General features: G+C 39.6%; 2 protein-coding genes across 4 annotated transcripts; one reads left to right on the forward strand and one right to left on the reverse strand.

Moving 5' to 3' along the window:
* Positions 1 to 18,491, reverse strand: cdcp1b (CUB domain containing protein 1b). Of its 3 annotated transcripts, none has more exons than XR_005706694.1 (14): positions 18,076 to 18,362; positions 14,908 to 15,132; positions 13,893 to 14,234; positions 12,342 to 12,557; positions 11,513 to 11,863; positions 9,808 to 10,023; positions 8,859 to 9,215; positions 7,659 to 8,018; positions 5,547 to 5,744; positions 4,689 to 5,045; positions 3,959 to 4,315; positions 3,774 to 3,855; positions 1,459 to 2,584; positions 1 to 1,328 (listed from the first exon to the last, which is right to left on the reverse strand). XR_005706694.1 is itself a non-coding variant. In XM_040121661.1 (14 exons), exons 2-14 carry the CDS (start codon positions 18,137 to 18,139, stop codon positions 2,080 to 2,082), a joined length of 3,630 nt encoding a protein of 1,209 aa, XP_039977595.1. In that variant the 5' UTR covers positions 18,140 to 18,162; positions 18,374 to 18,491; the 3' UTR covers positions 1,362 to 2,079. The 3 variants fall into 3 exon arrangements, 2 of the variants coding, with proteins under 2 accessions (XP_039977595.1, XP_039977596.1); XM_040121661.1 differs by lacking the exon at positions 1 to 1,328 and adding an exon at positions 18,374 to 18,491 and having other exon boundaries at positions 1,362 to 2,584; positions 18,076 to 18,162; XM_040121662.1 differs by lacking the exon at positions 1 to 1,328 and having other exon boundaries at positions 1,362 to 2,584; positions 18,076 to 18,162; positions 18,317 to 18,471.
* Positions 18,492 to 20,663: 2,172 nt separating this feature from the next.
* Positions 20,664 to 22,382, forward strand: limd1b (LIM domains containing 1b). Its single transcript, XM_040121883.1, has 6 exons — positions 20,664 to 20,811; positions 21,439 to 21,506; positions 21,625 to 21,687; positions 21,782 to 21,912; positions 22,090 to 22,141; positions 22,299 to 22,382. Exons 1-6 carry the CDS (start codon positions 20,664 to 20,666, stop codon positions 22,380 to 22,382), a joined length of 546 nt encoding a protein of 181 aa, XP_039977817.1.
* The last annotated feature ends 163 nt before the right edge of the window (positions 22,383 to 22,545 follow it).

Raw genomic sequence — 22,545 nt, forward strand, 5'->3', positions numbered from 1 at the left:
AAAAGACCATGAATAAATACAAAAATTATATTCCTCTATTGTCTTTTTTTTTTTTTTTAAAACAAAAGGTTTGTCATTTTGGGAAAAACACTTTTTTTCGTTCTTTGCCGAGTGTTTGATCGATACCACTCTTATTATTATGGTAAATATGAAGCTGCAGCCAGTTAACAGTTTCTTCAGTTTCAGTTTCTTCTTGGCACAAACACTGGAAACGGGGAAAACATTTGGCCTAGCTCGGTCCAGTGGTAACAATACATGCAATAAAAACAACAAACTGGGAACAATAGAAGAGTTAATGCACTGGACTTTCTCTTGGCCACGACCAGTCCTGGCTGAGAAATAGTCCAGTGATACACCATACTCTGCAATCAGTGTACAGTGTGTCTACAGGGGGGGGCGCTGTTGGGTGGATGTTACTTTGTGTGTTAACATTATTCAGTCTTTAAGATGGGCGAAAGAAAGGCCAGGTACCTGACTATATTTAGGTGCTATATATGTCTGTCCGATTTCAAGGCACAGTGGGGTCACAGTTTCTGCTCGCCTGTGTCAGGCAATTGTGCTTCTGTTGACCCCCGATAGATCTTTTTGGTGTCATTCAGTCTTTGAAGAAGGTGTGAGAAATTCCAAGCACTTGATAATTAATGGAGGCAGATTTAAAAAAAAAAAATTTTTTTTAGTTTTCACGTAAACGTCAACGGATGCACAGCAGAGTGAAGCTGTTCAATTTCCAAGCACAGCATTTTGAAGACCTGTGCCACTAATTTTGACCCTACTGTGCCTGAGACAAAACAAAAAAAAGCAATATCCCAATATAGTCAGGTACTTCACCAACCATTCGCCCATTTCAAAAGACCGACAAACATTAATAGCAACAACCACTCATACAGAGTAACATGTGAGAGTGCCCTGCTGTCACACTTCGCGGTGAGCACAGAATATGGTGTAACACCCAAAATGTCTCTCTCTAATGTCAAAAGGCTCAAAACTGAAAGAAAAGGGAAAAAAAAAAAAAGCAGAAATTCAGACTGCAAAAAACATTTGAAGCAACTGCGTAAACCTGGCGTCTGCACTTATTGTTTTCCAGTGAGACACACTCCTCCATGGTAAACACTAGCTGCTGCTCTGCGGTCAGCAGCCTCCTCTTCCACACCCTTCTTCACACTGTTTTTCTTGGCTGGGAGTTGCTGAGGTTGAAGATGTTTTCACCATCCACAATGCAAAAAGGTCAATGTTCTCAGCATAAGAGGGAAAATTGAATGTCACTGCTTTAGTGGGTGATGGCAGCTGTTGCCTCAAGAAGTAAACTGTTTCCACACCAAGCCATTTACCTAGAATTTATTGCAAAAAAAACAAACAAACAAAAAACTAAACAGTACTTACAGGTAAAGAAAAAGCACTTCTCTTAGAAAAAGACTAGTAAACAATATAAAAACACTTTTAAAAACCAGAGGTACTTACATATTTTTTTCCATAATCCTTGCTCCTGAATCCATGTCTTATGGTCAGACATTTAATAAAGCTAAAAAAAAAAGAAAAATTAAAAGGACTAGTGTGACATTTTGGGAAAATACGCTTTCTGCTTCCTTGCTGAGAGTTAGATAAGAAGATCGATATAATCCCCATGTTTGTACGTTAAATAGGACTCCAAGGAGTCACTGCACAGATTACAAACAAATAAGATATAACATGACAATTAATAAGCTTATGAGGTGCTCAAACAGCCTTTACGGTAAGATAAGCTAAACTAACCAGCTGCCGGCAGGAGCTTCGTATTAAATAAACAGACATGAGGTTGGAATCGATCTTCTCGTCTTACTCTCTGCAGGAAATCAAAACAATAATCTCCCAAAATGTAGAACTCCTCCTTTAAAGACAAAGCTCACCGCTTCTACTCTTGAAGCTTTGGAAATGACTGAGTTCTGACAAAGACAACGAACACCACATCAAAAGTTAATCAAACTCAGATTCACTGTTTGTGCTCGAGGCACAGAGGTTCACATCAGTCCAGACCAGAGATACTCAGTGCTGTAATGAGAGTAGAGAAACAGCGGTCCATCATGCAGCTACAGTCCTAACACACTACAGGGACTCCTCTGTTATCGGCGGCTGGGGCTCCATATCAGCACCGGAGAGCCGGATCGTGTTTATGTCCCCTGTAGTCTTGAACGTGTATAGTTCATTGTCCACCATCCTGCGGTCCTGGAAGCCGAGGCTGTCCTGCCGGTCGATGGGAGTGCGTGGACGGGATGGGATGAAAGTCTCAGAGGGGTCCAGGAACGTCTTGTACTGGCCAATCTCGGGCTCCGGATCTGGTTCTTTGATTACAGGCAGCTGTCCGTCAGTGGGGCCTGTAAATGTCTGATAAGAGTCCACCTGAATCCCTTTGAAATGGTCTTGCATGCTGTCCGCGTAGCTGGAGTCGTCCAGTAGATGTCCGTACACCATCATCTCATCTATGGAGGCGTAGACATGGGACTCGTTGTCAGATCGGCTTTTGGTGAAGTGCCTGTCACCCGGGTGGAAGATACTCCCTTTGCCGATGTAGATGGAGGACTCCTTGTACATTCTCTCTTTTTTCTTTTTCCTGTTTGAAAAGATGAAGACGGAGCAGAAACAACAATAAACTGCCAGTTACAGACGAATTTCAAAGAATATAGACAAATACCTTACTCCACAAGTTTCACAGGTTAGTTTTATTTTTTTTTGGAGTTGTATGGAGCCTCAAAACTGACATAACTAAGTCAAAAATAGAGCTGAACAAAAGTTGTGCAAAATGCAAAGTGTAAGAGAAAACTCTTAAGAGCAACTCTCAAGTGTTCACTTGATCAATCATTGATTCGTCTGAGAAATGTGTATTCAAGGTGCTAAATAAACAGAGTTTATTATCAGTATCATCACAACTGTCATATTGTTCATTTTTTTAAAACAATCTTTACAATTTACCCCATGATAAGTTATTCATGTTATTATAAATGATTTTAAGTTCATTTTTGGTGTAAAATTCTCAAAACTTCCACTAGAAGTTACCATTTGAAATTAATGACAGTGGAAAAATATTTATTACATGCAAATAAATAAATAAATAAATAAATAAATAAATAAATAAATAGGGATGACATTATAGGAAACTGGATGAAATAGGGTAATCTGTAATCCTCCTGGCAAATAAACAAACCAACAAACTGACACGGGTGAAAACAACTTCCTTTGCCGAGGTAATGAGAGAGAATTAAGTACCACATGATAAGTGCAGACAATAAAGATGTGTGGAAAGCAAGGGCATAGGTTTGGTTTCAGAAATGCTATTTTCTGCATATCAGCAAGCAAATAAATTATGATGAAACTGGTTATCATGCTTTCCATTATAATGGTAGAATCCCCCCCCAAAAAAAAATTTACATGCATCCCTACATTATTAATGCACCAATCCTAAAATCACTTATAATTTCCTTAATAGAGACCTGACACATTGTCTCTTTAGGACAATTATCTTTTGAACAAAATCATTTTCAGGCTGCGTGAGGTCGATTTGTGTGTTTCACACTCCTGATTGCAAAATTTAATCATAAAAATCATCATAAATTTAAAAAAAAATCATTGGTTAAGAGCATTTGAAGTCAAGAATTTTGACAACCCGCTTAAATTTTGAAATTTAAAAGTAAAAGTGAAAGATTTGCACTTTTATATTCCACTTGTGTGGCTGAATGTCACTTTTAACGGTTTGATAAATACAGTCCCAGACTTTATGAGAGTGTTGCTACAGGTTTACTCACTTTGTGATGACGCACACTACAGCCAGCACTATCAGCAAAACCAAAAGGGCTCCTGCTATCCCGAGGAGGATGGCCAAGAGATCTATAGAGTTATAAAGAAAAAATGGGAGAATTAATGTTTACTTTAGTTTTTAAAGTAACGATTTTTTGTGCATATTAAAAGGGCGGGATAAGTGCTTGCTCACTGGTCTTCTTCTGCAGAACGATTTTGGTCACTGCACCGAAGTGTCCCTCTTCTGGTATACAGTTGGACATGTTGAGATAGAAGCTCTCTGGGACCAATAGCTTGTCCTCCGCCTGCTCGTCCTCCCTGCGGCTCATGATCTCCTCCTCGTACCCCAGCATCTTCACCGTGATGGCGGTGTGCCAGTCGAGGCATTTGGGCTGGCTGACGTTGAGGAAATGCACGTTTGCCCGGTACCGGCTTGGCAGAGTGACGATCCAGGACACGGTGGAGGAAGGCTTCATTCCCTGAGGCCAGTTGGGGGTGGCCAGCAGGTTCGGAGACGACATCTTAGGGCTGACTCTGTAAATAATGGTCTCTGAAAAGGGAACGGGAATAATGCAGAGTCTCAGTACTGTACCCTGTGTGTGAGTAATCTCTGCTGGTCTATACGGTTAAAAAGGTGTCTCCGGCATTTGTGGTACAACAGTGCCCCTCTGTGGAATTTTAAAGTAAAGTGAATACTGTATGTTTCACTAGGCCATAATTACAGAGCATATTTGGACTGTTTGTTGGACTCAACAGTTAATATGAGGATGCCGCTTTTGGTTCTATGAAGGTATAATGGCCATTTTTCACTATTTACTGACAAAACGATTAATCAGTTTATCAAGGTAATACTCATCAGGTAAATCAAAAAGTAAATAACCATTAGCTGCAGCCCCACAATATACAGTACACTCATGTTTTACCTGGGATCTCCTTACTGAAGCTGACATTGAGAAAAGGCCCCCTGGTCTTGCTGAAGTCGTTTGCTGTAGCTGTGACGGAGACGTTGGCGTGCACCTGAATTTTTTGGATGAATCCATTAAAGCAGAAATCTCCGACAGGAAACCCATCCTCCTCTGTCACGTGCAATGAGAAGGACTGATTGCACTCCTGGCCAGGCAGGGACTGCCGGAGACTCCCTGTGGGCGACACCAGATCCACCGTGCTGTCCTGAGGGATGTTGAGGCGCCAGGTATAGCTGTGGAGGGGCATCGGTAGACAGGAATCCAGTTTGGGCACAGTGAGGAGAGTCGCAGAGCATGACGGCACGTTTTGGCAACCTGCGATTAAAAGGCACAGAAGAGATCGAGAATGTTGAGTTTCCCCACTAAAGGAACAGCCCAAGCAACAAATACAAAGACTGGAAACAGATGGAAACGGCTAGCCTGGCTTTGTTCTAAAGGTAACAAAATCAGCCTACCAGCGACTCTAAATCTTGTTTGTTAAATCCGTGTAAAAACAGAACTGTATCTTGAGACACAGCTGGGCCAGCCGTTTCCTCCTGTTTCCAGTCTTTATGCTAAACTAAGCTAAGCTAAGAGTCTCCTAATGTACATGCATGAGTGTGGTATCAATCTTCTTATCTAATTTTCAGCAAGAAAGCTAATAAGCATCTTTCCCAAAATATTGAACTATTACATTGAGACTTAAAATAGACTTTATAAATAGACATTAACATTTCTTTAATCAGGGAACTGTGACAGACATTGACCTCAAAAAAAAAAAAAAAAGCTACAATGATTGAAGCTATTCATGAATCTACAAAAAGAAAATCATCTTACCGACAACTTCAGTGGCAGTCAGGCGAACATCTTCATTTGGACAGTCGAGGAAGGAGAGGCTGGCCTTTGTGCCTGGAGCCACATTTATCTTCTCTTCAACCTTGGAGTTAATCCTCATCTCACAATATGGATCAGAAACCATTTTCTCTATCTGCAGGGACACTCCTTGCCGTTTGGTTAGATCCACAGTACAGAGAACTGAAAAGTAAATACAACGCAGAGGGATAATTTTGGTATTCGTCCTGACTTGTGCTTTAATTATGATAGAATTTTATTATAGATCCTGCAAAAATCAAAAATGTGTACTCTGTCTGTCTCATTCCTGTGTAGAAAAACATGCACAAAACAACCACCTTTATAATTTTGCATACCAATATCACAGACAGGTGGACAAGCAAAAAAATCCGATCTGAGCCTAATTTTGATCTAATTATGGGCTACTGAACAGATATCTGGACCCACGTAGCCCCAGTTTGTGCCTCTCATCTGTTACCAGGACATTCACAACGTGAAGGATCCATTTTTCCATAAAATTAATAGCCAGCTGTCTTTGAAAAACCCAGGAAGTCATTTAGCAGAACTTTTCTATCCATCTGGATGAAAAAATATTCTGTCTGTTGCATGAAAAACATGTTTCTCAAACTGCAACGATGAAGATGACATATATCCTTGCTCTTTTTTTTTGTAAAACTCAAGCAAATTATTAACGCATCATTTTGTGCATAAATATAAAATACTGAAAGGTGGAAGTGGAAACCATCAAAATACCTGTTTTTTATTTTGGTTCACATTGTACAAATTGGATAAAAGTCATTTCCGGCTACCATCTTTGTTTGCATTAGGAAACAGTTGCACAACTTGAGAAAGAGGTTCAAAATCTTTTTTCTTGTGTAACAGACACAATATTTTTTCATCCAGTGCTAAGTGGTTTTAAATTACCTTCTGGGTTTTTTCAAAGATCAACAAATATATATTATATTATCAAATTATTTTATAAATTTTTTCTCTGTGACCTGAATGTGATGTGAGATATGAAAGGCACAAATTTTTTCCAAATTTCTTAACAATCTTACAGATCTCTAGTTACATGTATTAATAAAAGTAAAATTAGGCTGTTTGGATCTGCTCATGAATACATGGGTGTCTGGACATGGAAAAAGTGACTTATGGGACAAGAATCAAATCTGAAGTTTCAACAGAACTGGAATCAGCCAGCTCACCATAAGACCATAAGTAACCCGCTTACACTCGGCTATCTCCAGTAAAAGGGGATTTTTTTTTTTTTTAGCTGTCATGTAAACAAGAAACCTGGTTTCCCAAGATAGATTTCTCCTGGAGAACGCTTTATCTTCCATGTACACAGATGACCAGGTTTCTAAATCGGCTTCTTGCGTGACAAAAGACTACAGACAGAGAAAGTAGCAACGGAGCGGCTGGATAAAGGTGGAGGTAATTACACAGAGCATTGCATCCTCGTACTTAAAAATAATTCCATCCAAAGTCTGACTAAAACTAAAAACGAACACAAAGTAGCCTCTAGAGGTCTAAATAATTCAATTCTCTTTTAAAAAAAAAAAAAAAAATTCACACACTTTCACGCTATGAGGAAAAACTCAACTCTGTCTGCTTGTCCGCTGCACTGTCATTCACGTACAAGAAGCAAGTCATGGGTCCAAAATAAGGTTGGACGTTAGCAGAGAAATCTGATTTCTGACCTGCTGCATGTATACGTGGATTTACAGTGACCAGGTTACTACAGTCCATGTAAACACATTCTTAGATTAGGTTTCTCAGAGTAAAGGCGCATTTAGACTGTGCAATAACAACGCTCCTGTAAGATTACTGTGTGTCACACTGGGCGGGATGGGTCTAATAAAATCTTGGTTTGCGATCTCTGTCAGACTGTACGATATCCGTGAGAGACACCAACTTTTGGATTGACGACCACAGATTTGACCACATTTCTCTCCGTCAACTTACATCTCCCCTTGACACTGTGCGCAAAAATTGCACAGTGTAAAGGGGCCTTAACCTGCTTAATTAAATGCATGTAAACACATTGCACTACTCCCAACTCATCAGACACCCAGCTGTGAAGTTTTAACACTATACCTGGATGACCACTCCTCATTACAGAAACTCTGTACGTCAATGTGAGTCCTTGTAGCGTCCTGTTGGTTTCACAATTCTTGAGCACCATGTTGAAGTTGCCCTGCTGATGCTCTGGCTGAGGATCTGTCAGTGTCAGTTTGGTCACCTTCTTGTCCTCTTTCTGGTACTCCACCTCAACTTCCCTGCTGAGGCACTCTGGGGCTGTGTGATTATGAAAACGCACCGTATAGTTGTGCATGCCGGGCACCGTGAAGTCCCACCGCATCTGGTGGTCATCAGGGAAATCCCTGGGATAGTTAGCTGTGATGAAGGCTGTGTCTGATACACCTTGTGGTAGATTGACTTTCACTATGGCCACCACTGGAGGGAAACAAGGACGGAATATTGTGGTTAGAAACATGCACAGGGAGTCATCTCTCTCTTTTTAGATAAGCTTTTAAATGCAATTGTAGGTACTTAATGGTCATTTCCAGCCTGCAAAGCAAAACCCCAGGACAAAATCCGTTCAGTCAATTCCCTTTTTATATCTGATGATGATTGAAAACTTATTCACAACTACAGTTTTGGTGATTTATTTTTGTTAAAAATGATGAAATCAATATTTGTTAAGAGAAACAATGTTTGCTGAGTGTAAAGAACAGTGGGCTAGTGACATGTAGATTTAACCAAAATTGCACGTATTCAGAATGAAAAAATATGATTTTTTTGTGAATGTTGTTTATAAGTTATATAAAAAGTGACGATCTTCATGTGCCCAGTGGAGATCTAATATTTTACCACGTATTGCGTTATTCTATAGGTGTTTCTATTATTTAGGTTGTTTGTTATTATTTTGTCACCTTATTTATATCAATGAAGGAAGACTAAATAACAGAACCACCTCTCTGTATAATGCAATACAGTTCAAGAGAACCACAGACTACATCCTCCACAGCGTAATGAAGGTTGGATTTATTGCAAGACTGTTGTATAAGACTGCTTTAGTTTTAACTAAGTGTACCTAGTAAACTGGCAAATGAGTGTATATTATTTGAAAGTATATAGAAATATATTTAATGTTATAACTCATGTTTATCTTTTGGTCTTGTAACATGATGTACAGTATGTTGTTTAATTTATACTGTAATGGTGTCTTCCAATCCATTGTGGGATGGGCGAAATGTTTAGCATGACACAGAAATAAAAAGCTAACTAACTTACTGCTGGTCTCAGGCCCCACTTTGAGTTTGAAGTCAACAGGGTCCAGCTTTTTGTCCCCAGGCACTTTCAGAGACACACGGCCCTTGTATCGTACCAGGATGGTGGTCACAGTTCCCCCTTTGCAAAAGGTACCAATGGCTGCTGGCCCAGTGCGCAGATATGTAACAAGTATGTATGTGTGCTCATCTGGACAGGTCTCCTCGTTGGGAATCTGTCGCATTCCTGTTTCTGGGAAGTCCAGTTGAAAAGCCCGAGTGGAGACAACTTTCAGGTCCCAGGTGAAGGTCCGGTTGAAGTCTGGGAACAGTGAGGACTCGGCCTGTACAATGTCACCAGAGCAGGAGATCTCTGTGCAGTCTGGAGTTTATATAGTCAGGAGGACAAAAAAAAGAGATGATTTTCAGAGAGTTTTGTGTTGACAAAGATTCAAATAACTGCAGTGTTAAAGCATAAAAATAAGTTTAAAAATATTCAAGATGAATCAATTTGTATGCTGAGGATCATTTACTGCAGACCAATGGGAAAAATCTCATTTTCATCATTAACAATACTGGTGAAATTAGTTACAAACCAACTTAGGTTGGGGGTTATTTTACTGAAACAACACTGTCAAGAACATGGAGTGCATGTTTCCTCTTGCTGTAACAGGACTTAGGGCTGTGAAAAATTAACTTTTTAAATTAAACTTTGCCCATATAATAAGTAAATTGAATCAAATCTTGGGAATAGAACCTTTAAAAGTCATTGACATTAGCATTTGTAAATTTGTCAATCATGGCTCAGTTACTATATTAGATATTACATCAAACACATCATAAATTCACAAAAATCCCATGCAAAGAGCACCTAAAGAAAAGGCTTTTAGTCAAAGCAAAGCACATTTCAGAATCCTGAAGAAAGATATTTAAAAACCCATAAATATCAAATTGCTATGTTTAGATCTTCATACCAATTTCTCTGTTGATCTCCACACTGAAAATATCCTGAGGTCGAGGACAGGTAAACTCTACTGAGGTGTTGCGAGGATCAGTAATTCTTAATTGTCTTTGGTTGCATATCTGTTTGGATGACTTGTTCACGCACACACTGCAGTCTGGCTCGTTGGTCACCCTGTTGATGTTAATGATGGTGTTAGGGTCAGGGGTCACGGACATCATTCTGCCACCTAAAGAGAAAAGTAGTACGATAAGAAACTGAGCACACCAAAGAGCCTAGACCTCTCAGCACAATGGCTTCTCGAGTAAAAAATATATAGAGAGAGATTCCGTTATATTATAAGGTCATGTTAACAATAAATCAAAATATTACACATCACATATTCTTTTAATGATGTACATCAGTATAAAAGATATACATCAAAGTAACTGAACAAATAATTTTGGGGAAGTTAAATGACATGTGGCCAAATCATTTGAACACTTTTTGAACATAGTCAAAATTATACCTGCTAAGGCTGCTCTTACGTCATATCAGAGTTACCGTAATTATTATTATTTATTATTAAAACACACCAAAAACAAAAAAAACCCCAAAAACAAAAAAAAACAAAGAAAACCTATATATTGAGTTATATATATACACTCAATATCTGACTTGTTGTGACAGAAGTACCACCAAAGACTATTGTTAAAAGGTAATTAAATGCTGTTAAATATAGTTCTATATTGAACAAGCTTGGTATTTTTAACACTCACGTGTTCAACGCTGCAGTAAAACAATCACACTCAACGTTATTATTCTTTGTTCAAATTAAACTCGTGTATAGCTAGCTATTAATACTAATTAATACTCATTTTTTTAGCAAACAATTTGCTTGCTAGGTCAAGTGACGTCTTTTGAAGAAATTAAGCTAACGTTTGTGCCTTTCTATTTTGTTTTATTAGTGTTTATTGATTAAGACAGAAGCACTGGCACAAGAAGACTGACAGCTGCCATCTTGAGTTGGCTGATGGCGTGAACGCTCGCAAGTCGTAAATATGGGAATCTGTCTCAACACTTTCCCTCCAACATGACATGAAAGCGGCATGTTAGCATCATCATTGTGAGCATGTTAGCATACTGAAGTTAGCATTTAGCTCAATGCTAAGTGCAGCTTCACAGAGCTGTACTTAGCGTTGAATGTAGACTACTCTTCTTTTGGAAACTGTTCTACTCCTGCAAATACTCTCTGGACAGTGTGGTGCATGTTTATTATGTTATGTACTTGACTTTTATAAGATATGTCATTTTTATTTTATTTTTATGGTCCTTTTTTAACATTTGCCCAGGGACACCAAACGAAAGTTCCCTTTCTATGCTAACTCTAGCTCATTTACAGTTCTCCGTTTCTGTTGATCACTGTCCCTGCCAAATAAACTAACAAATCAAAAAAACTAAAACTAGGCAAGTCATTAAATTTAACCCCTTAGTTGCCCAACAGTGGCCGCGGGAAGAGGTTTACACTACTATGAAAAATGATACTGTCAGGTATAATTAATTAAGCATCATTGTGTCATTTTAAAAAGGGACATATCTTCAGCTATAGAAATGTCTTGGATATATTATAATAGAAATGCTTATCTGATAAAATTATATGTTAACCTGCTAATAGCTAATTCTCTTTTTTTTCTAGTCTGAACAACAACAAAAATAAAAAAATTGGAATAAGCTCTTGCCTCTTGGTGCTGCTTTGACATCGAATGCCGTCTGGTCCAGTTCTCCTCCTTTGGGCACTTCAACAGTCACAGTCGTCGCTCCAAGCAGATCCAGATGAGACATCGTCCCGCCTTTGCAGTAGCTGTTAGTTTTGATGTTTCCGTCACTTTTGGTTGTGCTCACTGAGTACTGATAGCCATCTTGGCAGTTTTCTGTTTCAGAAATCTCCTTCAGTCCATCACCAGGGAAGTCCAAACTTAATACAGTCCTCTCTGGGACACTAACGTCCCAGGTTAGGTATCTTTTGAAGTCCTTCAACAGATTGGGATGGACTTCTCCTGCCGCAGGAGTGCAGGAGCTCTGGGTGCATTCTGAGTAAAGAAAATGATAAACGAATAGATGAATGATGACTTATTCATCAAAAGATAAAGACAGTGATACAACAATAAATGCTGAAATTAAATAAATACAGAAGTTAATAAATAAACATTTTAATAAAGAAATAAAGAAATAAATATACAAATAAGTGCTAAAATTAAGGATTCAATTCATTATTCAATGTTGGCAATTCAATATTCATTCAAGTATTTATTTGTGTGTGAATTACAGCTTCTACTAATTAATGTATTTATCATTTCATAAAAATATTCAATCATTAACTTATGCATTATTATGCTAACCATTTATGCATTTTTTGAGAATTTACTTAAGTATTTATTAATTCATTTATTGATGAATAAATCTTTTTTGTCTTCCATACATTTAATGTACAGTTAATTTAAAAGCATCAATCCAAAAATCTACTGGTAATTGAAATAGATTTTGTGATGTAGTCACCAATGCTCTCACCTATTTTCTTCTTCATCTTCACACTGTACATATCCTGAGGTTTCGGGCAGCTGAACTCCAGCGAGAGTTTTTCAGTGTTGGTCAGTATCTTTTCTGTTGGGCTACAGTTCATAGTGGAGCCGTCAACTGTGCACACGTCACACTCTGGTCCCTCAGGATCCCGGCTGATGACCACAGTCGTGCTGGAATCAACAGTTATAACCATCGTTCGGCCCTCTAAACAAGCAGAGTGAAACAGACATTAGGACTGGGTTGCACAAGCTATTTGTAAACCTATCACTACATTTGTGTGTAAAGTCCCTCCTAACGTCTTCGTTACTAGCAAGTTTCAAAGTGTTTTACTAAATCGGACTACACCATTAAAACGTAACGGGAAAGTTTAACATTTAGAGAGTTAAATGAGGATTAACATCACTCCCATGTATTTGTGTTAAATATGAAGCCACTGCCAGAAACCGGCAAACATAGCATAGCACAAAGATTGGAAACTGGAGAAAACATCTAGCCTGGCTCTGTCCAAAGGTATCAAAATCCATATACCAGCACCTCTTAAGCTAACTAGTTAACACGTTACATCTTGTTTGTTTAATCTGTACAAAAATCAAAGTGTAAAAACAACAATTTGTACTTTAGGGGGTTTAACTCTTGGTTGAGAGCAGCGACTTTTTGGAATTTTCACTGGTTGCCTGTCAACTGCTAACAGCCAAGAAACAGTCCGGTACATTAACATTTTACACTTAACTATGTGGGTGGATTTATAATATAATTAGTGAGCTTTAGAGGTGCATTGGCTCCTGATACCTTTGGTATCAAGTTTGGGTAGCTTATTCCCCCCCTACTTCGTGTCTTTCTGTTAAGTTAAGTTAGCTGGCTTCTGGCAGTAGCTTCATAGTTAGCGTACCTGTATTCACCTAACTCTTGGCAAGAAAGCGACTAAGCGTGTTTCCAAAGTGTCAGAAATTTCCTTTAAGAAATGTTATAGCAAGTAAACACTTTAGAAATGTGTAAATCGGATGCTCGGAGAAATATGTGTTTCAGTAGTAATATTCATTTACAGTGAGTTTAAAATAAGTGGAAATATCCAGTTATGCTAACCTAACTATCATTATTTGGTCATTTAGTCAATTATCAGCAAAAAAATGTGTAGTTTTTTTTTGTTATTTTTGTGAACTTTAAATTTGAATCTTCCAATATACATTGTTATTAAACAGTATTTCAGGTCAATTCATTTTGTTTACAAGTCAAAATGGGTAAAACATTAGCAAGCTAACGTTAGCCAAGTGAGTTGATTCAGGCAGCTGTAACAGTTACACTTAGCAGTTACTGGGTGTAAATATTTAGTGACTAAACAAAGAATGTAATAATTACTGTGTGTGGTACAAAGTATTTAAATTTAGTAATATTTAGTGATAAATATCTAGTAAATATTTACATTATAACTAGACTAAGTTTACACTTAAGAACAGCTGGTGAAGCGCCAACTAAAAACAACAAGGTAACTATGGATTTTCTTAAAAAAAGAAGAGTCTGTATTCAGTAATATTTTCTTACTTAATGGTTCGGCGGAGGCCTGAAACAACACGGATTCCACCTGAGCCTTTGGTTTAACTCGCAGAGACACGGCAGCTTGATTGCCCAGGTCTAAACGAGTCACAGAACCACCTCGACAGTACTGAGTCCGACCCTTGCTGTTTGTTTTGGATTTGGCCACTGAATACTGCAATCCATTAGGACATGGCTGTGATGTCTCTATCAGTCCCTCCCCAAGGATGTCCAGACTCACAACTGTCTTCTCAGGTGCCTTCAGTTCCCAGGTGAAGGTTCTGGTGAACTCTGTGAGGATGGAGGGTTGAGTTTCTACTGTTGTCGGACTGCAGGCTTCCTTAGAGCATTCTGGATTACAATCAATGACAAGAAAATGTGCACAGATTAAGAATTTAAACTCTATTGTATAAGGTGCATATGCAAATCTATTAGTTATGTTTTGATGTGATTTCAACTTAAGAGGCATTAGAATTAAATGAAGTGGAGCACCCCAACAATCTTTTCACGGTGTAAGGCACCCAGAACTGAAGTTTTACTGGAATGTTGGGGTTTTTTGGACATTATCTCGAGGTCGATACCACGAAGGTTGACCCTTTGATAGTAAAATTATCACACCTACAAAGAGTAACCTTTCAGAAGAAAACGAGATCCTGACTGCAGATCACAAACATTCAAGAAGAGTAACCATTTTATTTTGGGTATGTTGTTTTCAGGCCTGTGCACACAAGAGGAGTTTCTTCATGAGGCGTTTAACATGAAAAATCCATCTTTTTTGCAGGGATTTTCAGAGTAATCCTATACTTGGTCCTCATTGGTTCCCTAAACACAGCAATTCCTGAAAAACTTTAAATGAGACCAGTTTGCAGCACTTGAACTGAACAGAGGAGCTGGTGCTGTCGAACACTTAAGCACTGCACTTTGAGGCATAATTTTTGACCTGAGTATATTTGAAAATACTGACACTCATACCTGTAAACCGTTTACTGTATGCATCATCAGACCACCTGCACTGCAAACTCACCAATGGTGCGAGTTATTGTGACAGCGTAAGATTGTTCAATCGGCTGGGAGCAGTTGAACAGCAGCTTGGATTCCTCTTCGGGTACCAAGGTGATAGAGGAGTGGCAGGAAGTCTGTGTGTCATTCTCGCCGCTGACTCTGCACACAGCACATTGATCCAAAGGCAGGTCAGTGGACACTGTCACTATCGAGCCTTTGTCTGGTCGGACCACCGTCTGTAGGCATTCTGAGGAAACAGATCAGAGGGACTTAGCTGGCAATAGCCTAAAATTTCCACAAACTGCGATTAGTAATCTAAATATGTGATTTCTCAATAGGTTGGGGATAAAATAGTAAAACAGTAAAAACATATTGACAATGCAAAATGAGAGAAAGGATCATTATTGCCTGTGTTGTCCGGCTGAGTGCATACTTTCTTTCAGATTCTCATTTTTCGACTTCAGTCTTTTTGGATATTGCACAAACTCACATTTAACAAGCTCATTCCTCATCCTCATAAAAGAAGAATTCAAATTAGCTATGTGTTCTTCAAAACTAGAGCTGAAATGATTAGCCAATAAATCAGTCTACAGAAAATTAATTTGCAACTGGTATGATAATCAATCTTTCTAAAGTAATTTAAGTGATTTTCGGCCACACTAGTGGCGTGGCTCTAGGGATGGCAGCGTCGGTCAGTGGGTCCACCATTTTGGTCCAGACCGAAATATCTCAACAACTATTGGATGGATTGGCATTAAATTTTGTACAGACATTCATGGTTCCCAGAGGATGTGTCCTCATGACTTTGTCTAACCCCTGACTTTTCAGCGTTTTGTTACCAGCAGGTTGAAGTTTTAATTTGTGTTTTGTGCTATTTAACACATGTTAAATAAGATGGTGAACATGGCAAACATCACACCTTACACCTTAGTCTTGTTTAAACATAGATGATGCACAAAGACAGAGTTAGCTATTCAAATACAAAACGTTTAGCTTAGCTAATTGGGGAGAGCATGAGGAAAAAAGCTACAAGTCTGAAAACTTTGCGTTTAGTGATAATTAGCAAATGTTAGAATCTTAACACGCTAAACTAAACTATAACATAAGCATTATACCTTAGCGTCACCATATTAGCATTGTCTTTGTGAGCATGTTAGCAGTTAGCTAACAGCACTGCTGTGCCTATGCAGAGTCATTTACATGGCTGCCAACTTCAAGCCAAGATACCATATATTCTCTGATTTCAGGTTCTTAAATAAGAGGATTTGCTGCTTTTCATTGTCTCATGCGACTGCAAACTAAATATCTCCCGGTTTTGGACTGATGGTCAGACACAGCAAGACATTTTTAGATGTAACGTTTAGCTCTGGAAAACCACGATGAGCATATCTCACTACAGTCTGACATTTTGCAGACAAAACAATTAATTGAACAAATTAGTCGCAAATTAATTGATAACAAAAATAACTATTGGTCGAAGCTATTCAAAATATCAGAGAGGAGGAAGGACTCAGATAAATGAACAGTTTGTTCTCACTGAGCAGAGCACTGTCCGGCTGTTCTGTGTAACAATTTAAAGGTATCAGTTCTCCACGTCAGCAATATTTATGTGACAAAAGGAACCAATGCAAATGTCCCCTACTGAAGAGCTTGCTGATATGCAGCCATATCCCTTTACAATCTCAAATGAAACCATTTCCTCTGTAATTTAATACATCACTAGATGTAAACCTACAGTACATTGCAGCATTGGTTTCATATCAAGATTGTCTGTGTACGTTATGTGTTTGTTATTAAAACGCTGCTATGGGAACGATATATTATTATCAGTATCAGCCTCAAAAATCTAGTATCGGTCAGGCGTTCTTGCTGTTTTTAGTGGAACACTATTGGGAATAAACTTCTTGATAATAATAATATTATAATTTTTTAAATCATATATATTTTGTTGATATTGCCACATAAACAAATAGAAAATTCGATAATAAGCAAATAGAAGAAAAAAAGACATATGTTAACAATGCAAAAAGATCCTGAGTCTTCCAGTATCATGTACTTCTTCTAATTTTAATTTACCTTCAGCATAATCTATATAACTTCTTCTATATTGCACTGCATGTTGTTGCTCTACAGTCCACTATAATTAATGGGTCACCTGGTATAAACAGTCTAGGATTTATATCAAATTTATAATTAAAAAAAAACAAAACCCCAAAGTCTGAACTAAAGGGCACTCTCAAAACAACTGCATAAATCGTAATGTCACCGCAGTTTAACATTCACTCTGCGGTTTTCACGCAGCCTTGACTGAAAACACTCAGTGTAATGTCTTTATAACCGTAGACCTACGTGTGGGAGGCTGCACACACATAGAGATAAACCAGGAATTTGCAACCTGAACTTGCAAGAACTTGAAAGCAGCACAGAACAATATTAAAGCATTTGCTTAAAACGTGGGCTAGAGAACTCCTTGTGTCGGTGATCAATGGGTGTGTTGGGGATGTCACAGCTTTCAAAGAGCCACGGGCTATTTAGTGGCAAAAGAGAATTTCCACACTACAAAAGAGAATAAATTCACCATGCTGCTGATGACTTCTACCCCCCAAAAATTAATGAAATCGAGGGGGGTTAAGAGTTTAAATCTAGCAAAAAAACAATATGATAAAACGCCCTGCAGATTCACAGCTCAGCAGCAGATTGCTGGTCAATCATTAATGAAGCTCTGATGAATTCATGTCTCCAGGAAGTTCCATAAACGCCTCATAAACCTTTTGAAAATGGAGGCCTGGAAGTCAGGGCAGAGAGTCATTCCGCCCAGACTGCGACTGAAAATGTGCTTCAGCCTTCTCATCGCCACTGCCAGGTCGATCAATCGCATGTGCTGCTGCCTTCATTTCCTCTGCTACCTACCTACCGACCGACCGACCGACTGACTGACACGGCACTTTAAACACTTTACCCAGAGTGCCCTACAGGAGTGCATCTCGGCATTCGCTTCCAACAGCATGCACTTATCCCAGTTCGACCCATTTGGCACGAACTTGAAGGGAAGCCACTATTCAGTTTTCGCGATGATTTGGTACATTTTTCTTCCGATTGAAAACAGGGTTGAAAAATAAGGCAAGAAGAAAAACGGGTCAACGGAGCTTCACCAAACAATTAGTGGGAATATTATCCGGTGTTATCTCACCTGATGACTTGAAGATTGTCAAAAACAAAAGCCCCAGGAGCGCGCAGGTCTCACACAGCCGCATCGTCACCAAAAAGGTGGATTTTCCTGTTCCTCAAAAAAGTGAAACGTTACGGGACAAAAAAAAAATGGAGTAAAAAACAAACAAACAGCCCTTTTATCTCTCAGATACGCCGCTGCATTTCCTTACACACTACAACAACATCGACGGCGTTGACAGCCACTTCCTGCCACACGTTACCTGTGCGCAGCGGCGCGGCGCGGCGGAGGGCGTGGACCGCGGGCGGTTTACGGTTACCTGTCCAAACTTGACGAGTGAGGAGGGTCGCGTCCCGCCGGTGCGCCGCGGAGCTGACACGCACAGCGTGGACATACAATGAGACGCGGGTCCTCGTGTGACTCCCCTCGCTGTGGCAACAATGGGCGCCCTATTTATAAAGACCCGAGCATGCCAGGGATTGCTGGCACGGTGCTGTGCATCCCCAAAACGAGGCAGGGGAGGGTGTGGAAACAGAGCTGAAAGCAGAAGTTTCTTTATGCTTGACTGCCTAAAATTCGTAGCTTTATATGCATCAAACACTAATAAATACAAGAGTCTGTCCTTCGATATAATGAAAATTCAATCCCTAAAGGAATATTACTACTGACAGTTTAAGTGGGCAGATGGACAAATATGGTCAAAAATCAGACTGTGTCAGGTCAGCTGCATTTTTCTGCTGTAAAATTTTGATGAAAATGTGATTAATAGTGTTTGGCTGATAGCAGGTCTGTACTGTGAATGGCACTCCCATGTTGCGGAGGCTCCCTCCTGCCTCCACATGCCTCCTGACACAGACATTCCTGCACAGAAACACACCTGAGGGCAAGACCACTGACAAACACACATTTGTGTTACACTTTCGAATGCTTTAGCTCATCACCGCCTAATTAATTTACCCTTACTTCAATCCAGAAAGCTTGGGAATGAACTCTAAATCAAAGACAAAAGCCCAAACTAGCCTCAGTTTAACCCATAGCCTCATTTCAACTTGATCACTTTCTCATCTAAACGTAAAATTTAAAATCACAGTAGTTAACAGTCCGGATGAAAGAGGAAAACGCTCTCATTTGTCCGAATCTTTTTGTCTTTGTGAGAGCACTTTGATCCCCAAAACAGAAGCACAATCAAACACATGTGAGGCTGAGTGGTTTTTTTTTTTTTTGTTGTTTTTTTTTTTTGCTGAACCAGTCTGACAGCATGCAGAGCGGGCGGTGCGGTGAATTTAGACAGCTCCAGTGTCCTAACTAACAAGGGACCTCAGTGAAGGATCAGCAGCTGTCAGACTTTCCCTCCCCTCCCACGTTACTGTAGATCCCGGACAGCCAAACATGTGCTGCGGGGGGGGGGCCGGGAGGCTGCAGTTTACTCCGGTCATACCAATGACCGGAGTAAACTCTGAGCTGTCCCTGAATTTTTGGAGATACTGTATCCTGAGTAATATTTCAAAATATGTTATGATTGCTAGATTGAACAGGAAATGTCAAAGATTGTTAAATTGTGAAATGCTTAGTCAGTCGTTGAAAGTATCGTATCAATTAAATTCTTTTTATTCTTGTCCTCGTGTTCAGTGTCTTTTTCTGGCTCTTCTTCTTCTTCGTCTGTGGTTTGTTTTTTTTGTTTGTTTTTTTTTAAAAATAGCAATTGTTGTATAAATAAAAATATGAGACATAAATAAAAGTAGGGCCAATGGAAAATGAAAAAAGAACAAAACAAAGATCGAATGTAAAACTTATTTGAACAAGAAAAACAAGCAGCTTTTCGAATAAATACACAACGAATTGTTCAGTTACATCAGCCCGGCTCACTTGGCACCGCAAGCACAAACACCAGCATATGTCTCTGACTGTTATTTGGGCGGGTCTGATTTTAGGACAGGAGTTATAAAATGAGGGGCCTGAACGGTCCGCATGAGGGCACTAACACCAGCTGTATTAGCAGTATCATTTTATAACGTACATGTGTTTTTTTTATGGCTTCAGGGTAAGGAGGTTTCAGGTCTCTTGTTTGACATTCTGTTATTCATCAGTTTTTTTTTCACCTGATAAGTTTATTAGACTTTATTTCAGCACTATGCGCTGTTGAAATGGGGCGCCATAGCTGAAGTTTAAATACCTCCCTCCTTTTGGGGAGTATATAATGTTACAAAGTCATGTTTATCGGGATTTACACAAGATAGTCAAGCTTTGTATTTATATCGTTTATATTATACTATATTTATTTGTGGCTGTTTGGAGCTGCCTACCATTAACTGCACGTAGAACAGAAAAAAAAACCTTAGAAACTCTGCTCTAGCTTTTGATAATTTGGTCACATTGTTACTTGACAATTGTGCTTGTCATGTATGAATGTTTCATGCGTGTCATCCATCCCCACAAAGTCAGGTTGCTGGAATAGCAGAAATTAGAGAAGTGTGTTTTTCTCAGCAGAGGAACAACTTCAAATTCTTAGAGTTTAGTGGTTTAGTGGTGTCATCTTAAGGCCTGAATCCCAGGGCCCTAAGATGACGATAATTTTGAAGCGTATCCAGCACCAGCAATGTCTTAATACCATGTGTGAAATATACCAGTTGGCCTCGCTTGTTGCCACCCACTCAGCCATGGAGGAGTCAGGGGGGTCTGAAGACTCGTTGCCCCCAGAGAGACCAAAAGCCCAGAATGCAACACCCATAGACCCAGACAGCGGCTCCCCTTACAGCTGTCTGCACCACATATAAAATTAGACCTCCAGACGGTCGTACCGTAGGCTCAAGCAGGACAAGACGGTTGGGAAAAATACTGTAGAAGATGGACCCAAGTTATAGTGCCAATCTTTACTTCGGTAAGGCACTGAACATTTACCTTTCTAGCATGGTCATCTATTCTGCCTTGAGACGGATCATTATTCAGCATGTGTGTCGTCAGTCTTTACAGTTTGTTTTCAGTGAATGAAGAGTGGATCAGGTTTCACAGTAACCGGTTTGTGGGCGCGCGTGTTTCTTCCTTGTGCTGTGTTTCGCATACACTCAGGAAGCTGCGCGAGATGCGGTGAAGCCGTGTACGGTGCAGCGAGAGCCTGCTGGGCGATGGGACGTTTATTCCACAACACTTGTTTCACCTGCGGCGTTTGCAGTGAGTCCTCTCCATGCGCTGTGGATGTTTCGGTTGAACACTGAGGCTCCAAAATATCCTAAAAACCCGTCATAGTCATAGTACATAATATTAAATATGGTACAGTATGTTTGGTCTTTAAAGTGAATCATTAGTATGTTATCAAATGTCAAATTACGGAAAAGGAGCCATTTGCCCATATTCACCTTGTTCCTTGTCCTTTTGTTTCATGTTAAGGTGAAAAGCTCAGTGGCAAGCCATTTTATTCAATGTCAGGAGGAATCTATTGTGAAAACGACTTTTTGGTAAGAATATACTGTTTTGGCATGGCTGTAGAGTGAGTTATAATCCGACAGAAACATATGATTTGTATCCAGTTTTAGAAAAAGTGTACAAATCTGCAGTGATTGTTGTTTACTGTAGTACGCAGGAGTTCGTCCATCCCCAGAGTTGTGTCACAGCTGTGGGTATTTAATCATGGATATGGTGAGTATGATTTCATTTACCATATGTGCGTGTGAGTGCATACGTGGCGCGTGCTCTCGCACTGTGTAAAGACGAGCTCGTTTTGCGCTGTCAGGTCCTGCAGGCTCGAGGGAAGTCCTACCACCCGTCCTGTTTCCGCTGCGTCGTCTGCAGACGGGGCCTGGAGGGTCTGCCCTTCACTGTAGACTCAAGCAGCAGGGTTTACTGTGTCAGCGACTACCACAAGTGAGTTTCTCCCTTGCCCAACACCGATACAATGGGCCAAGCCCATTTGGTACACACTCAAGGGAAAAGATTAAACCAAACCTTGCCAGACAGGCTGCACATGAGATGAGTCACGCCCGGAGTGACGTCATTTTTCAGTTCCTGCGACCTTTTACTGAGATTTCTTCACGGTTTCAGGGTCCAGGCCCCCCGCTGTGCTGCCTGCAGAATGCCGATACTGCCGAGTGAGGTGAACTAAGAGAAATAAATATATTGTGCATTTGTTTGTTTGTTTGTTTGTTTAATTAACGGCAAAAAAAAACAACAACACATGATTAACTTATTTCACATATTAGCTTTTGGAGAAATGTTTGTAACAATTTCCCTCCATGTGTTAATTGTTTCAGGGGTCTACAGAGTCTATTCGAGTGGTATCAGGGAACAGAAATTACCACGTAGAGTGCTACAGCGGTGAGGTTAACCTCATTTAAGGAAAGGAGCAGGCTAATGTGCATTGTTGTGGTTTTTTTTCCTGATGCTCTTTGCTTGTAAATATGAAATATGAGTATATTTTTGAGTCCATGCCTCGATAACATCTTGCACTATTTCTTGTCTGCAATAAAGTCACTGCAAACAGACCCAAGTCAAAGTATT

This window comes from Xiphias gladius, chromosome 24 (assembly GCF_016859285.1).
Source record: "Xiphias gladius isolate SHS-SW01 ecotype Sanya breed wild chromosome 24, ASM1685928v1, whole genome shotgun sequence".
In the NCBI taxonomy this organism is placed as follows: Eukaryota; Metazoa; Chordata; class Actinopteri; order Istiophoriformes; family Xiphiidae; genus Xiphias; species Xiphias gladius.

Excerpts from the sequence above, each read along its gene's own strand:
- cdcp1b (XM_040121661.1), bottom strand. The coding sequence starts at position 18,139 with ATGCGGCTGTGTGAGACCTGCGCGCTCCTGGGGCTTTTGTTTTTGACA. Across the intron at positions 14,235-14,907 it reads CACAATAACTCGCACCATTG|AATGCTCTAAGGAAGCCTGC; the intron begins GTGAGTTTGCAG and ends ATTGTAATCCAG. Across the intron at positions 9,216-9,807 it reads GGAGATCAACAGAGAAATTG|ACTGCACAGAGATCTCCTGC; the intron begins GTATGAAGATCT and ends TATAAACTCCAG.
- limd1b (XM_040121883.1), top strand. The coding sequence starts at position 20,664 with ATGTGTGAAATATACCAGTTGGCCTCGCTTGTTGCCACCCACTCAGCC. Across the intron at positions 21,688-21,781 it reads GGTATTTAATCATGGATATG|GTCCTGCAGGCTCGAGGGAA; the intron begins GTGAGTATGATT and ends TTGCGCTGTCAG. Across the intron at positions 21,913-22,089 it reads TGTGTCAGCGACTACCACAA|GGTCCAGGCCCCCCGCTGTG; the intron begins GTGAGTTTCTCC and ends TCACGGTTTCAG.